This window comes from Erinaceus europaeus, chromosome 2 (genome assembly GCF_950295315.1).
Source record: "Erinaceus europaeus chromosome 2, mEriEur2.1, whole genome shotgun sequence".
Lineage (NCBI taxonomy): Eukaryota > Metazoa > Chordata > Mammalia > Eulipotyphla > Erinaceidae > Erinaceus > Erinaceus europaeus.
The window spans coordinates 133,572,891-133,590,960 of NC_080163.1; the positions used below are offsets into that span (position 1 = coordinate 133,572,891).

The window sequence follows — 18,070 nt, forward strand, 5'->3', positions numbered from 1 at the left end:
CTGCTCTGTTTTCCACACACAGATAAAAAAAAAAAAAAGCTAAAAGGGTTCACAAAGGCATGCTCTGCTTCTCATGTTTACCCAAAAGACAGAAAACACATTCACACACAGATAGCTCATGACAGCTTTGTTTATCAGCCTGAAAGTTGGAATGACCTTCCTCAACCAAGAAGTAGGTAAACAAACAGGTCATGATGTACTCAGGCCATGGAATATTATTTGGCAATAAAAAGGGACAAAATTCCACAATCCATGTGAACCTTGAAATTATTTGCTAAGGGAAAGAAAACAGATGCAAAAGATCACACATGTTATGGAGACTCTATTTATATGAAATGTTTAGAAAAGGCAAGCCTGGGGAGATAGGAAGTGGTCACCAGGCACTGGAGGAGGGAGACATGTTAGTGGGAATGACTGCAAGTTGGGCATAGAGTTCCTTTTTGGGCTGATGAAGATGTTCTAGAATTAGATAATAATGACAGTTGTATAACCTTGTGGAAATACTACAGACCAGAGTTGTCATGCTATAAAGGGCTAAACTTTATGATATGGAAATTGTGTCTAGAAAACAAAGAACTGAGTCAAAACCCAAATGGGCACTTCAGTTCCCAATCCAGTGCGATGGCCTGAGATGGTGGCGGTGGGGGTTGGGTGGGGGTGGTGTCTGACTGACTCCCCACCACCTCATAGGAGAGCCGAGAGGGCTCAGGGAGGCAGCTTGTGCCTCTCTGCACCTCAAGGTGCCTGCTAGCTCCTCTCAGGTGTGGCTGTGCAATGGGTAGTGGGTGCACTTCCTCCAGAAATAAGCCCTAGAGATCAAGGTTAATGAGAAAAGTGTCAGCTAGTAAGGCAGCTGGGGCTAGGAGGGTCTGATGTCAGATCCGAGGTCAGATCCGTATCCTGAGGACCACACTGGCCCACATCAGCTTTCTCCACAGGAAAAGCTGCTCAGGGAGAGCCAGCCAGCAGCACCTGAGAAACCTGGCCAGGCTGTAAGAGAGGGAGGGGTATGGCAGTGGAAGAGACTGTGCTCACTCCCTGTGGGAACCACTGTTCTCACTTGCCAGTAGAACCTTACAGTAATCGCTCACAGTTTGAGCCTGTTAAGCTACTCCATACTTTGTGGTCACAGTCCTGATTTCCCATCTCCATCCTGCCCTCCTGCCACCTGGCCTGAGTCTCCTACTCCCAGGAGGTATGGAGCATCCACTGAGCACTGTGCTGCTTGGAGATTTTAAAAGGTCCAGTAGATGGACTCTTATCAGTCAGATTCATGGGAGAGAAAGTAAGGAACAAAGGTAGCACAGCTCATGTGCAGGGGGTTGGTGCTGGTAGGGACCAGAGGCTTGGAAATTACCAGAACAGAGTTTGCCAAGGGAACGGGGAAAAGCATTCAGATCAAGGACATAGAACCAGAACCACCTGGCACATTCTGGGAAGCGAAAGCCTAGTTGCAGAGCAGCCATGGGGCAGGAGCAAGGGCACTGCCAGAAATCTGACAGAAGTTGCGGGTGGGGATGAGCCACAGGGAGAACAACCCCACACAGAGGTTAGAACTTGGGTTTTACAGTAACAGGGAGCTTCAGTTTCCTCCTGTGGAAGTTATTTAATGCACTGCTTCTGTTAGAGACCATCAGTCAGTCACCCTGGTTTAGGGGTTGGGCTCTGACAGGAGGGTGCCATTTACCACCTCCTAACTCCCTGTGGCGTCTAACTCCATCCCTCTACCCGGCAGAACCCTCTACCCGACAGAACCCGCATCGGTACCCATCTTGGCACCACCTCGGCCCGCCCCACTGCAAAGCATGGCCAACAAAGCTGTGTATTTTACATTTTGAATTCCCTTATTTTAGAAAGTTTAACACCAAATGGCAAATGAATGCAAATTATACTTCAACTGTACAATTAAAGCCGGAAATGTTGTCTACAGGTTCCTTCAGTAATCCCAGCCACTCCTCTTGTGCTTACATATCAAAAGATTTGTCTCTGGTCTCCGGAGCTGGCAAAAAGCCAACAGCTGGTCGAGCCCGAGGCCACAGCATGTGTGCACGTGCACGCACACGCACGCGTGCACACACACACATATTCTCTCCCACTCTCTCCTGGTCCCCTGAAGTGGGTTCAGAGAACAGCACTGCCACTTCCCTTAGGAGACACAAGAAGGAGTACCAAGGTCCTGGGCTGGGACTGGCCGGAAGAGGAGATTGGGGGGCGGGTCTGTGGAGAGCCTCCTATGTGGACGCTCTCCTGGCTGACCGGCAACCCCCATCAGTTCAGGGAAGCAGCAAGCTTGACACAGGTGTGGGGCCACTCTCTCACCAAGCCTGGCTTTGAGTTTCTGTGCCAGGGTCTGGTTCCAGTGTTCCAACCTTGAGAGCACCCATAAGCTTGGCCTCTGGGACCAGGACGTGGTGATCCCATTGGCCTTGCTCATGGCCACCCTGCTCAAGGCCTGGACTTGAGGATGAAAACACAGCCATCCTCCCAAACAGCAGATTGGCTGGGCCTAGGCCTACACTGGCCTGTGCTTCTGGCTCTGAGACTGGAGGAGAAGCTCAAAGAAAGCAGGAGGAAGCCATGCCAATTAGTATGCACTCCACAGCTTTTTGCAAAATGAATATAAAACACTTGTGCTTTCTTTCTGTGTGAGGGAAAGAAGGGGGGAAAGAGGGAGGGAGGGAGGGAGGTTACAAGAAAGCAATATTCTGCAGAAGCAGGAGTGCCTGCTGTTACCATGGTAACTGATGGGGGGTGAGGGTGGGGGTGGGGAAGGCACATCAGCTGGTCCCTCCTGGAACTGGTCCTGGTGTAGAGGGAGCTGGCCAGCACTGCCATCTCTGGAGTGAAAGAGTCAGTGGCCAGCAGGGAAGGCTGAAGGGGGCTCATGCTTTGCACGGCTTGGGGAGCCAAGAGCAGGACACCTGAAGATTCTCTAAACCACCTTTCCTTCTGGGAGGGGGATACCACACCAGCAAAAGACAATGTCATCTACATGTGTGGATGTCATCCTCTGGAATGACCACTGTGAGCTGTCACCCTACTGTGTTCCAGTATATCTACTAGGAATGGTGTGTGTCTATCTCCCTCCCTTCTTCTACCCCTTCGCCAAGTGCTTCTTATCCTAATACCTGCCCTCAGAGTAGGTAGGGAGAGCCATCTCTGGCAGGCAGTTGGAGACTTTCTTTGCCCCAGGTGTTACAGGCTGCTCCTTGTCCAATCTAGGAACAGCTGCAGACTCAGACCTTTGCAAAGCCAAGTCCTGATACTGGGGGTGGGGGGGTGGGGTGGGGGGGGGCTGTCCTTGCCTCCCACCAAGTGAACATGAAGTTCAGATGCCGAGTGAATGAATACTTGACCCGCAGCGACAGGCAGGAAATAGAAGATGGATGGTTCTGAACAGCTTTTGCCAAGAGGAAGGCCGAAAGAGGCCTCCCACTGCAACCTGCCCACTTACCTTTAAGAAATTTTTGCTAATGGTTTGGCAAGGCCACTGGACAGCTGATTAGGCCCCAGTTGTCAGTGTATCCAGCTTCCCAGCCTTATGCTGACAGGAACCCCCTAAACTGGCCTGCTCTAGTCCCGACAGGGAGAAAGCCACAAGGGAGTTTCCAAGGGACACAATGGGTACTGGCAACAGAGGTGAACTCAGGTTTACGGAGTTGGAGGCTGAGGTCTGGCCTATGAGGGGCATTGTCAAGGGTCATTTGATGCCTCCTTATTTGGGGGAAGCAGAACTGGGAGTAGTAAGCACAGAGATCCTGAGGCTGAGCTTCTAGGGGAAGTCTCTTGCCTTTTTTTTAAAAAATATTTATTTATTCCCTTTTGTTGCCCTTGTTGTTTTATTGTTGTGGTTATTACTGTTGTCATCGTTGTTGGATAGGACAGAGAGAAATGGAGAGAGGAGACAGGGAGAAAGAAAGACAGACACCTGCAGACCTGCTTCACCGCCTGTGAAGCGACTCCCCTGCAGATGGGGAGCTGGGGTCTCGAACCGGGATTCTTAGGCCAGTCCTTGCGCTCTGCACCACCTGCACTTAACCCACTACACTACAGCCCAACTCCCATCTCTTGCCTTTCTTCACAAGGGCACAGCTTGGCAGTTCAGGTCTCTTGAGCCCCTGACGATCCAGATAATGGATTCTGCAGCTTGCAGAATCAACCAGAGCTGACTCGAGGGAGCCAGGCTGCTGTCCCCAGGAAGGGTTCCACGGGGGAAGCCATGGAAGGCCACAGCACCTGGCAGGCCACATAGCAGGCAACAGCAGAGATCTGGACCACATGAATTCAAATTGTAGAAGTAACAATCAATGCCTGGCCTGACCCAGGAGAGGGCTAGTATTCTGAAAGCAGCTTCTGGATGCAAGAAACAAGGTCGAGGTCAGCTGTGATGAGCAGCTCCTGAAGAGTGGGCCCCAAAGCCCTGCCTCCTGCATGAAGGGAGGAAAACACTGCCAGAAGGAAGGACATTTGGACTTGGGGGTGGGACAGAGGACAATTTAAGCTTACATATGTTTTATTTCCCATTGAGAAAACTACCCAGAATGAGAACACTTTCTGTCTCAGCAAAGCAAAGAAACAACTGAAAAAAATTTCTATTTCTGTTTGCATCGTCTGATTTTTGACACCTGTCTTAAAAGAACAGGGCTGCTTTCTTTATTCTTTTACTCTTTAAATACACTTTGAACCCTTCTCTAATTGTCTAGTTATATAGCATATGTGCTAAGGCTCAGGCCTGAATGTTTATGGTGACAGTGACAGCACACTGGGGGCCCTGGCAGCTTAGAACATTCTAGCCATTGCTCCTCTGAGGGGAGCAGAGAAGAAAAAGGAAAGGTTGGCTTGGGATACAACAGCTTGGAGATCAGTTCCTGGACCCCACATCCCTTCAAGATCTCCCCTCTCTGTTGTTCAGCCCCTGCTCAGGTGCTTGTGTCTAGGCCCTGACCAGGAGGATACATAACACCCTCAGTGTCATAAATCTTCCCCAGGAGCGGGCTGGGAATGGGACAGCCTGGGAGCAGTGCAAGTGCTATTACTACTCGGTTACCAGGTGATGAGCCAAGGGGCCACTGTCTCCCGGCACTGGTCCATGGCAACCAGGAGAGCAGACAGGGCACCTTGGGCCTTCTCTTACCTCCAGGTCTGTGCTGCATCCCAGTGTGCTTGCAAATCACACACAGGAGGCCCCAGGTCCCAGGGGGCAGGCCTTCTCTAGGTCCAGCTTCTCGTCTGCTTTGCCCCATGTGGTACCAGCTCACCATCCCCCTCTACCCCCACCCCCCAGTTTTTAACTGTTCACTTCCTCATCAGTTTTTTTTTAAATTTATTTATAAAAAGGAAACACTGACAAAACCATAGGATAAAAGTGGTATGACTCCACACAATTCCCACCACCAGAACTCCACATCCCATCCCCTCCCCTGATAGCTTTCCTATTCTTTATCCCTCTGGGAGTATGGACCCAGGGTCATTATGGGGTGCAGAAGGTGGAAGGTCTGGCTTCTGTAACTGCTTCCCCACTGAACATGGGCATTGACAGGTTGATCCATACTAACCCCCAGTTTTTAACTGTTTACTTTTTCATCATTTTTTTTTTTTTTTTTTTTTTTTACCAGAGCACTGCTCAGCTTTGGTTTATGGTGGTATGGGGCATTGAACCCAGGACTCTGGAGCCTCAGGTATGAGTCTTTTTGCATAACCATTATGCTATCTACCCCTGCCCTCTTATCAACTGTTTCTCAGAATCTGATGGGATGGGGGGCTAGGTGTGTGACAAGTAGGGCTTTGCGGAGCCTCTGAACCATGACCCGGACCATGTTACTTGATGTCTCTGGCTCTCTGGTAGTATGGGGAGAACACCAGACTTCCCTTGAAGGGCTGCTGTGAACATGTACTGTGATGGTGGTGAAAGTGGGTGGTCCAGACCTGCCCACCACTCAAAGTTTGTGGAGAAAGGACATCAGGTTGAGGGCATCAATGAACAGGGTCTCCCTGTAGGATCTCAAGCTGGCAGTCCTCTAGACAAGCTGGGCTCTGGGCTATTCAGTGCTGCTCTCCTGGGACCTGCCAAGGGCTCATCTCAGACCAAGTTCTCCCAGGACCTCTAGTGGTGAGTGTGGCCCAGGGTCCCAAGGAGCCTTCCTGGAGGCCAACTCTTTCTGAGGGCTGGCATCTCTCCTGCTCATCCCTCCCAACCCATACTCTCTCTTCAAAGACTCAATGTCACTGCAGGGGAGAGCAGAGTGCATGAGTGTCCCCTGGACTTGGCAGTGGGAATAGGTTCACACCTTTCTTGTTGCTGTTTTTTTCATTTTTTTATATTTATTTATTCCCTTTTGTTGACCTTGTTGTTCTATTGTTGTGGTAATTATTATTAATGTTGTTGTTAGGACAGAGAGAAATGGAGAAAGGAGGGGAAGACAGAGAGGGGGAGAGATAAGACACCTGCAGACCTGCTTTACCGCTAGTGAAGCAGCGACTCCCCTGTTGTTTTTTAATATTTTATTTTAATGATAACACACACACACACACACACACACACACACACAGAGGGAATGCACTACTTAGCTCTTGTTTATAGTAGAGGCAGGGACTGATCCTTGGAGTCTCAAAGCTTTTTGCATAACTACTATACTATCTCCCTGGCTCTATGTCTTTTTGTCTAGGCTGGGTTCTACTTATCTTCTGGCAGGGCATAAGGTATTGAGATTGCAGCTGCCAATATGTGAGCCTGGTTTTTACCTGATTGCATGATTTGATTGTAAAGAAATTTTTGGAACTGAGGTGGAGGTGGAGGGATGGTTTTTGTTTGTTTTGGAGAGTGGATGGAATGAAAATTGGAAGGAAGTGAAAACAGAGGCAAGGGTATAAGGAGGGAAGCATGCCCCATTCTTGTGGAAGACTGTCCACTGTGAGCAGATGGCACTAGTATTCCAGGGGGGAGAGTTAGGACCACACAAAGTCAGAGCGGAAGGAGCTAAGACAATTTGGCATGTTAGGGAAGAAAACTGAGGTCAGAAAGGCCTGACTGTGCCTAGTCCCATGGAGGCTGAGGTAGCATGGAGCAGCCCTCGCTCTGCTCTCTACCACCCACCCCACAGCTGCCCTAGCTGCTGGCACTGCTAATGGAGATGGGAGCTCAGGGCAAACCACCTGTGCAGAGCAAAGCTAAGTGCTCAGAAAAGGTGCAGACAGATCTGTAGCCTAGTTGAGGATAAAACACTGTCAGTGTAACAAGAGAGACCAGGCCGGATGAAGCAGTGACCCTATCCTGAGGAGGGGACCCCTTTTGCACTGACCACAGACCCTCTGAGGGGCTTTAGAGCTATGGAATTAGACTTAACCTTCCATTCTGGCTCCTGATAGTGTTACCCTGGGCCTCACACTTGAATTTCCTTTTTAACTGAGAATAACGTAAATCACCCCATGATTGTCAGAAGATTCCTATAAATAATAGGTATTACAATAGTTGCGACACATTCTGAACAGTACAATGATGTCATTTTGGTTTTTACCTTCTCTTGTGCACACTTTTGGGGTTTCCATAGGATGCCCAATGTGACAAGGATTCTTTTTTAAAAAATTAATTAATTAATTAATTTATTCCCTATTGTTGCCCTTGTTGTTTTAGTGTTGTGGTTATTATTATCGTTGTTATTGATGTCATCATTTTTTGGATAGGACAGAAAGAAATGGAGAGAGGAGGGGAAGACAGGGGGAGAGAAAGACAGACACCTGCAGACCTGCTTCACCGCTTGTGAAGCAACTCCCCTGCAGGTGGGGAGCCGGGGGCTCGAACTGGGATCCTCACGCTGGTCCTTGAACTTTGTGCCAAGTGCACTTAACCCGCTGTGCTACCCTCCGACTCCCGTGACAAGGATTCTTTGGGAAAGAAGAGTCAAGGGAGCACCTGGATAGGATGAAGGGTGGAACAGGGAACGGGACAATATGGAACAAGAAAGCTAAAGGCAGGCTGCCCCAATGGTCTGCTCTGGGGACTGAGCTGAGGCTACAGGTCAGGAGTTTTAATCTGCTTCTGATGGAGGCAAGGCAAACTCAGTGTAATCCCAATGAGCTCTGACCCATGAAAGATTCAAGATCCAGTTCTGCTCCATTTCTCCAGGGACCTAAACCCATAAAACAACTGAAATCCTCCCTCCACTTCCCCAAAGCCAACCAACCATCCCTCACTTTTGTCTCTTCTGTGGTGACGTCCTGTGGCTAAGGGGTTGGGTACCCTAAAACAGAGAGGGTTGATGGGTAGAGTCCTGCACCAAAGGGAAGAGCTGAGGGTCCTCCCTTTCCTCAGGAAGCAGCAAAGGCTGGAGCTTCTGCCCTTGCCACAGGGTGCTGCTAGCCTGGGGTGCACCACACTACACCTATGGGGGTGCTTTGAGCAGTTCTATCAGGTCCCCCCAAGCCACGCATTAGACTCCTTATCCTGTCACCTTCGGTGTGGCACACACTTTTTGCATGCTTCATGAGAACCCAAGTTCCTGAGCCAGAGACACCACCAGTGCCATAAACCACATGCCTACAGTCCGCCCTTTCAAGTTGTCTAGAAAACTGGCTCTTACAATTTTCTTTTGCATCAGTAACAGAAGTCATAAACTCTTATCAGAAACTTCTCTTCATAGTTACTCTGGAACCAGGGGAGTGGAAAGAAGGGGCTCTTCCTGGGCTGAGAGGTCTCCTCTACAGACACTCTAGTTCCAAGATGGGCTGAGAGGTCTCCTCTACAGACACTCTAGTTCCAAGATGGTGAGCAGAGGCTTGGGAGGCTGCCATTTCTGGGTGTCAACAGAGCCAGAAGGTCTTACATATAACCAAGCAGCTTCAGAAGGGTCCAGGAGTACTCATTTCTCCTTCCTTCTCAGGGTCCCCAGGCAGCCAGCTGGGAGCCTTCCACCTTCACTACTACAAATATAGACGCTTGGGGCAGCTCAACCTTGGAGTGCAAGGGAGGACAGTACATTGAAGAGTTGTCCCTGCTGCCTGCCCACTGTCCTCCCCGTGGGGGTAGATGCTGAGCTCCATCCACCTTGGCCATCTGTGGCAGGAACACTGCTTCCCAGTTTCTGCTGCTGGGACTGAAGCAGAAGGCTATGGGGGCAAACACAGGGGCCATCCTCTTGACTTTAGAGTGTATCTGCCTTGAGTCCCCGACCACAAGCAGAACTCCAGAGGGGCTAATGTTTACCACCCATTTCCACATGCTGGGGTCTGTGCTGACCATTGTACAGTCATGATCTCACAACTGATTTGGGGTGTGGGATGAGGTCCCACTCAGTTTTTAACTGAGTTTAGTTGAGTAAACTGAGGTTCAGAGGGGCAGAGCCACTTGTTTTACAGTTTTTCCCAACTATTCAGTGGCAGAGTCAGGATGGGACTCGTGGAGGGTCTGATGTCAAAGTCCAGTTCTTAACCAGCAAGCTATACTCACCGAAAGGGAGAAAACATTGCTGGAAAGGGGCATCATTAAAAATTATGATCAAAATGGGAGAGGTTGGAGGAAACCTGTCCCATTTGGTATGCCAGGACTTCAGGACTGTGTGATGCTACCATTCATGGTAGAAGTGGGATGCACTGGATCGACCTTCTCATGGTGCATCCCGTGAGTACCCATTTATTGGGGAAACTGACGATCCTTCCTAGCCGACTGAATCCACATGGATCCCAGTCACTTTCAAAGCCAGCAACAAGCAGACATCAGGCTCAACCTGACGCTGTTGACTGGCTATGGAAGAAGGGCAAACGCTAGAAGAAGAATGGTAGAAGTGTTTAATTTAAGAAAGAGAGACAGAGGTCAGAGGTGGACACACACACACACACACACACACACACACACACACACACGGAGAGAAAGAGACAGAGAGGTAAAGACACAGAGAGGAGTATAACCTGTGTAAATGGTGTCCCTATATGGTGCTGGGGGGCTCATTCTGCTCATACTAAAGTGTGTGCTTTACCAGCTGCTCTGTCCCAGTCTCCTGAAAATGAGCCTTTTACTGTAGGAGGAAGACCTGTAGAAAAAAACCCAGCAGCTTTACAAGATGACATAATGTAAGTACAGTCAAAGGCCAACTTCCCCTCATGAACTTGCCACAACAGGCAGGCTGCTAGGATAGTCCGGAACACGTGTGGGAGTACAGACATCACTGGCCCTGCTTGGGAAGGTCAGAGGGGTCACGCTCCTGGCCCAAGTTTCTGGCAGAAAGCTGAGATTCACATTCAAGTCTGGTGGCCAGTTTTCAGGGAGGCCATGCTCACTTAGAGAGATTCCAGGTGTTCTTCCAGTCTTTTGAGACTGAATTCTTTCTTTCTTTCTTTCTTTCTTTCTTTCTTTCTTTCTTTCTTTCTTTCTTTCTGTTTTATATTTAAAAAAACAGACTTTACTTTTTAGGGCCCATCTCTCTGTCTCTATCTCTCTCCCTCACTAGCTTATGACAATACTAAGCAGAGGATACTGAAATTTGCATCTACATCTCCACAAAAGCCTCCAACCACCCAAACACCACACCTTGGCAGTGCATCTGTTACAGTGAGAGACCTGGGTGGACACAACATTAGTACCCAAAGCCAGAGTTTATGTAAGAGTTCACTTTTGGTATGGGGTTGGACTAATGGAGCCTGGCCTGTGTCCACCATGACACCCACCCAGGCTGAGAGACAGCTGGGCCTGGGAGTGATGTGATGAGGGAGTGAGGAGTCATTTGGGGCTGCTCCTGGGAGAGCAGCACCATCAGGAGCACAGAGAGGACCCCATCTCTGACTGCATTTGGACAGTGTCCACTTCGGGTAGCTGCAGGCTGGTAAGTCAGCCCACACCCACAGCCTCTGGGCAGGGCATGGAGCAGCCCCTCACGCCCACTGACAGGAAGCTGGGTGCATGTGCCCTGCATTCCACACTGCTGAAGCAGGGTCACATTTTTTCACTTAAAAACAAGTAATTGGATCTCTAGTTAATGGGAAGATTGCTCTTCTGGTGCCAAAAATATTAATGTGACACCTGCAAATTCTTTCTGACAAGAGAGATTTTCAGATAAAGTCTGCAAGGAGCAGGCGGTACCGAGGAAACAGCCACTTATCCTGAATAACGGAAACACACAGACAACTGAGGATGCCAGGAGGGCGTAGACTGCTGAGCTGTCACTGGGGTAGAACTGAGAAACAATGGCAGTCAAGACACCCCTGCCAAGGAGACTGGGGATGTGGAGGGCCTAAGCTAGGCCTCAGAGAGCCTGCCCCTGCCCCTCTGCATCCAGCTCTTATACCATCAATACCTGGGCCATGTCTCCTGAGGCTGCTAGCTCTCAGGAGGGATGAGGAACATGTGGATGGATCATCATAAGCACAGTGAGAAAGGAAATCATTTCCAATACATATAACTAACTGAATGCCCCCAATATACAAAATGCTTTTACCAATCAATAAGGAAATCAGACAAATGGCTGGCGGATGGATGATGGTGGTGGAGGGCTGGGAAAGGGAGAGTTTTTTCAGAATATATACTTCTGTCCATACCAAGTTAAGAATTCTCAAGAATTTGGGCAACAAGAGAAAAAAGGCCAGAAAAGAGACTGGTGATACAACAAAACACACCTCCCCCTCCCCAGCTGACAGGAGCCACAGGGACCACTCTCTCTGATGCACGGGCACGGTGGCTATGCGACCAAGGGGCTGCAGAGTCTAATAGTTCTGATTTTGAGTTTGGGACCCCTACGTCCTAGCTGTAGACAAGCTACTTCACCTCTCCAGGCTGCAGTGTTCTGAAGTGCAAGATGGAAATAATGAACATATTTTCCTCACTGAAATAGTGGAGTATTTCCTTCACCGAAGGGTGGTAGTTTCTACACTACACGTGAAGGATCCTGGCATTGGGATGACTATACAAATAAGTTGTTCCAAAGAATCACCAAAGAAGATGGAAAGACCTGTGCTCTGAGACCCAGGTTGGAGTTTAAGGACTGGTGACATGGTGACACTGGTCACCCCTCTACTGGTGAAGAGGCACCATGAAGCCTCCTGTAGGCAGGAAGCATCTCTCTCCTACCCGTCCAGTTAGGGTATGACTGGATTTGGGTTTTCTGGGTGTTGAATGCCAGGGATTTTCAGGTGAGATCCTAGTATGCTTGGAACTACTAGGAAAATCCAGAATAGCACATGTTCTAGAAACCCTACAAAGGAAGTTCCCTCTGGAAGAAGAGGGGCTTAGTCTGATTCGTGGCTACATTCCCATTGCTCAATGTCACAAAGAGCTAAGGTGTGGGACATTTAGGAATGTGCTTCTGGTGAAGAACGAGGACATGGTAGAATCAGGACCCACCACTGATTTTCCAGGTCTCCAAATCCCTCCACTGCAGAGATGGGAAAATAGGGACTCCTTACTTCTGTCCCAGGAACGCCCTCACAAATGTCCCCAAGAGTAGCTGCATAATGTACCCCAAAGCCCTGACAACATTTGACACTTCAGCAAATCGAGTTTCCACAGCCGCAACCTGAACAGGGCTGTTTAATGGGCTGTATCTCTGCCTGCTCCTTTTAAGTGCACACACACACACACACACACACACACAAACCAATCTCCAGCAAAAAGAGCTGGATGGGATTAAACAACTCAATTTAAAGGACTGACAACTCAGCTGCTTCCAGTGTAGTCTTTGGGAAGGACCTAATCAGTGGAGTTCTTTTCTTCCTTTTGGTATTGAAATGAGGGCTGTGACTGTGTGGTGAGTCTTTCCCAACTCATGCAGGATAGGGCCTGTCCACCTGGGCTCCCCACTGGAGAGGAGGGATTGTGGACATGTGTGTACACACACACAAATATACACATGCATGGTGGGTAAGCAGGTGAGTCCAGGGCAGATTCCCCAGACCATCTGTTTTGGATTTTTCTGAAAGTGCAGAGAACCCAGCCTATATGCATCCCATTTGAGGCCAGGTTCAGGCTATGGTCCAGATGCCCCAGATCCTGCATTGGTCTCCACAGGGAAGATTGAGGAGCCTCAATATGCAGGAAGTTGTGAGCAATACCCCTCTCCTGTTCCCTGTCCCCAGCCCTTGTCCACCCCGTTTCCACTGGGCAGCGTGGGAGGCCCGTAGATATATGGACCTACTACATCATGAGGACACAGCTCTGCTGAAGCCCAGGACAGCAGAGGGAAGTCCAGACCACCAGCATCCAACACACAGCCCAGAGCTGATCCTGGCTCAGGGAAGGGAGGCTACAACCAGCTATAGATCCTGCCCATTGGCTGGGAAAGAACTACCCAACTAAAATTCCACAAGTAGAATGCTGAAGAGACAGTGTGGGGCAGAGGGTACAGCTGGACGAGGGGCCCCTTGCCCAGAGGACTGAAGACCTGACTCTCTTCCCTTCAAGCCATCCTCCCCCTTTTGTCCCTGCAGTTCTTGGTGACCTCAAACAAAGCCAAGCCTGAGGGTCCAATCACAATTTCAAACTTCAGGTCAAAAGGGGCTTAGCTAAAATGCGTAACAGTTACCCCTCTCTGAGAGCTCAACACCAACACAGCTCATTTCACCTCACAAGCTATGTGCAGTACTAACCCCTCACTTAACAAGAGATGCAGGTCTGGGAAGTGATGTGCTCAGTTCAGACAGCTAGGGAAGGCCAGTCTCACACCGGGGTGCAGGCCCCACAGTCATGCTCCCCTGCCGTCCATTTTTTCCTTTCTGACATTCTTTTATTTGATAAAACAGAGAAAAACTGATAGGGAACGGGAGATAGAGACACCTGCAGCACTGCTTCACTGCTCATGAAGCTTCCCCCCTTTCTGCAGATAGAAGGGGAGAACTTTCCTATGTGCTCAACCTGATGCACCACCGCCCAGCTCCTCTCACACCTTCCAAAATAACCTCCCTGCCCAGATTGCTTTTCCTATTAATGATGTCACAATATGTTCTACAGAAGGACTGGGGACGAGAAGAATTCTTGCTCCCACAGTCAAGAGTATTAAAGACTTCTCCTTCTGATAGGGGCACCTGCCCAGGTAGGAGGAGCAGGACAGGTTTCTGGGTGTTGATTTAAAAGAACAGCAAACACAGAGAAGTCTGTTACATTATCCTACTGGTTATTTGAAAGCTGGGCAGCCAACAGTGCAGAAGGAAGGGGCAACAGGAACCTACCTCGTCAGATTCATCGGATAAGGTCTGAAGCAGGATGGGGAAGAGGCTGTCTGTGTGCTGGAACATCTGGAGAGCAGAAGTGGGTGTCATTAGCCTAGCCCCTACCCCAATCCCCTGCACCTCCTTAAGGCTGAGTGAGGTTCCGTGTGCACCAGACCCAGGGTGTGGAAGAACCTCCTTCCCTCCAGGCATTGAGCACTCTGCCCTCAGGCATCTTTCACATTTCTTGACAGGATTTCTCCAGAAAAGCAGTAACTAAATCCAAGTGGGCATGGGCAGGAACCCCAAAGTGAAGCTTTCGGTCTTCTGGGAAAAGCTGCCTGGTGTGGAGGGCTCTCAGGCCCAAACACCCGGGGCTCACCTTCCGGGGTGTCTTGATGTAGAGGTGGTAGAGCCACTTGAGGACAGCGATCCTGGTCATCATCCCGATGGCCATGTCACTCAGGTGGCAGTTCAGCACCTGTACAATGCCGTCGAGGTGAAGGGTCACCGGGGTCCTTTCAGAACTGTGGGCGAGACTGGGAAGGAGATCGGTTGTAGCCTGCACAGCCGCCTCCCATGGGGCCCAGTGCCACCCCAGCTCTGGTCCTCAGAATCATACCTCTACCTGCTCTGTGAGTGTGGAGTTGGCCCCTTGCACACTACTGTGTGGCTCCCAGGGTAGGGAGGGCTGTTTATCTCTTGCTCCAAGGCTGAAGACATGGCGACCACATGGTGGGTGGGAGCAGAGGGCCAGTCTACTGGGAGTCTACCCCCACCCACTTTTCTTTTACCAGCACTTGCCTGGCTTGCATAGAATGCCCCTCTGATGTCACCCAGCTGGGTCCCAGTAGACCTCAGGCACTAAGTCCAGGGAAAACCAGCATGTCTGGTGGACACAGGGAAGATCCTGATGATACCCTGGACATCTAGTGGTCCTTCACCAGATACCCCAAGTGGGTGCATGGCTGCCCATCTCACCCACTCCAGGGCACTCAGGGCAGCATTTGGCTGAGAAGCCTTAAGAGTTGCCTCTAGAGCTGTAACATTCATGTATGAGCTGCAGAAGAAGTGACCAGCTTGTGCCCATGAAGAGTGATTGTGCTCTGCTGTGGTGGGGGGAGGGGGCTCCTAGCTCTCTAGACAAAGAAAAGTCCCTGAGGCAGAAGTGGGGTGCTATTAGCACCCACACGTAGCTTGCTGCCAAGAACACTGGCTCCCAAGTGGAAGATGGAGCTTTTAGGGGTGGGATGGGCTCCCTCTGATCACCCAAGGGTGGTATGTGTGTGTGTGTGGGGGTTCCCTGAGGCCAGGGGCTGGACAGTTCAGTTGTCTGTCTGAAAAAATGGTCTTTTGTGGTATTTTCAGCTGCTTAATTATTCATTTGCAGCAGGAACTTGAAGCCTGTGCTCTCCTTATCTGCCTGCAGCCTTGCTGAAGCTCATTTGAAGTGAATTCCTAAAGGGCACGTTGTGAGCTCTGTAAGTGCTAAACGGAAGTGCCATTTAATAGGGTTTGATGGGTCCCCATGGCGCTCTTGCTTGTTTTCGGGGCACAAACAGGCACATCTATCCTCTTGGGGTGGGAGTGGAGTGGGGTGGGGACCTGTGAATGACGTGGCCCAGAGCACTGAGCCTCTCACCAGGGCTGTTACCAAAATTTCCCCAGAAATCATGTGGCTGGCAGTTCTGGGGTCTTCTAAGGACAACAAAACACCTAGGCACTTTGGTGATCCAAGACAGATAGAGAAACAAGCTCACAGACAGACAGACAGATTCCTCTCCCAGTTAGTCTCTTAATTAACCTCCCCAACATGTTCACTGTCCAACAGAAATAGAACAAGGGCTGCTTATGAAAGCTTATCTTCTGGCTTTAAATTAAAAAGTAAAGAGGAACCGATCCATCTGATATTTTAATTAACCCACTACAACTCAACTATTATCATTTCAATTTATGACTAATATAAAAATCAACAGAAGAACACAGCACTACTCAGATACCTTATGCTCTTTTTTCATGGCTCAAGGCTCTGAAATCCAGCCTCATTTCCTGCTATGGCCCATTGCAGTTCTAGTCACGCTGCAGACGCAGCCGCCTCATGTGACAGTGGATCCCGCTGTGGCCAGAATGGCTTCCTACAGCTCCCCACGGGGTGCTGGCAGTCCTTCCCACCAGTTCCCTCACAAGGTGCTGGCGGTCCTCCCCAGGGCTTCTTGAGCATCTGCTTTCCTTCTCTGACAAATGACAACTCCCTGACTCTCTACTAAGGCCCTCTCTCTCTCTACTAAGGTCCAGGACTCTCTCACTGTCTCTGCCCTGGCTGCTAGTCTTATGGGCCAGTTCCTGAGCCTGGGGAAGCTGCAGTCACCGACTCGTAGTCTCTGCCTGCCAAAGAAGGTGCTCAGGAAGCAGGTGGGGGAGAGTAGATGCTCACTTCTCGCCGATTCTTTCCTAACCCTGAGCCTGAGGACCACAGCAAGTTTCTTTCCATATGGAGGCCTGAAAAGCATTCCAGCTGCCACATGGGGCCCAGGGGGACCCTGTTCCTTGCAAGTCACAGATTACTGATTTTTTTTTTTTTTAATGCAGTGCTGGAAAATGGACTCAGAACCTCACATATGTACAATACGACTGAGCAGCCTCCCTCAAGTTTTCTATTCTATATTATTATTATTGTCATCACTTGGGTCTCACTGCTCCAGAAAGACTTTCTTTTTGATTCAGAAAGACAGAGACAGAGAGAAAGATACCAGAAAGGAAGATTTGGTGCTCTGGGGACCAGACATGAACCCGGATTGTGCCCATGACAAAGCAAGTGTACTATCCAACTGAGCTACCTTATCAGCCCTATTCTTTTGTTTTCTTTCTTTTTGAGGGAGAGCAGTGACACCACAGAATTACTCCACCATCCATGGTGGTGCTGGGCCTTGAAGCCAGGACCTCATGTACAGTAAAATGTACACTCTACCAGGTGAGCTATCTCCTGCTGCTATGTAATTGAAATGCTTCATGACCCCCACCCCCCTTTGCAGGAAAAGGTCTTGCATATATACTTTTTTTTTTTTTTAACTTACCTCAGGGGGCTTAGGACCCAACTTACACTGTCCTGCTAGTGGCCCTGCCCTGGAGCTGCTGTTGGGGAGGAAGACAGAGGCAAGATCATCTCTTCTCACTCTACCTCAAGGTTGGGGCCCACTGGTGTGAATAAACTTGGTGAGGGGAAAGGAGGAGGAACAACACATGTGACTTTGCTAACAATGGGACCAACTCTTAGTTCTTGGGTAAATATTCTATACCTGGTGCAGTGCTGAGAGCTCTGTATCTGTACAAAGCCCTGCACCAGAGATTCTGCTAGTCTTGCTTTGGAGACAAAGTGACTTTAACAGTGAGTAACCAATCCCAGGTGACACAGGAGGGTTAAGCTGGCAACCTGAACCTGCATGGGCCTCACCCACCTGCAGTACGACCTCTGAATGGGCCTGGCTCAGAACAGCCCATGGTGGCACCATTTCCAAATGCCTGGCAGAGGTAGAGGCAGAACAACCCAGGTGAAGCAGTCACTTGCTGGCTAGGCCAGACCTGGCAGCCCTATATGCTGGGGGAGGCAGAGGAGGAGGAGGTCACACACCTTTCACTAGAACTTTTTTGTCTGTTGGGGTGAAAGAGGACACCAGGGATCTGTGGTGCTGATGGGGGTGGGGGGCACGCAGATCCAAGTGTCCTGGGATGCCAAGCTGACTAGTCCTTCAGCGAGCCAGGCTTCTTTCACAGCTGCTCCTCACCAGCTCAGTGTCTCCAGTGAGTGCAGAAAACAAAGGCCAGCGGTCAGGAGACAATTCACTAGGTAAAGTACATGTCTTACCACCTGCAAGTCCCTGAGTCTGAGCCACAGCACTAACATGAAAGCATCATGGAGAGCACCAGGAGAGCTCTACAGAGGATGATG

At 49.8% G+C, this 18,070-nt stretch overlaps 1 protein-coding gene across 2 annotated transcripts in view; it reads right to left on the reverse strand.

Annotated features, from left to right (window-relative positions):
* VAC14 (VAC14 component of PIKFYVE complex) overlaps positions 1-18,070 on the reverse strand; it is a 126,040-nt gene that overhangs the window by 69,533 nt on the left and 38,437 nt on the right. Inside the window, exons 11-12 of one of the 2 annotated variants that reach the window (XM_007526659.3) lie at positions 14,507-14,651; positions 14,146-14,211 (exon numbers count right to left, since the gene is read on the reverse strand). In XM_007526659.3, the coding sequence (XP_007526721.2) occupies positions 14,146-14,211; positions 14,507-14,651 (211 nt within the window). Of the gene's footprint in view, positions 1-14,145; positions 14,212-14,506; positions 14,664-18,070 lie in introns of both variants that reach the window. The other variant, XM_016189807.2, reaches the window with a different exon arrangement.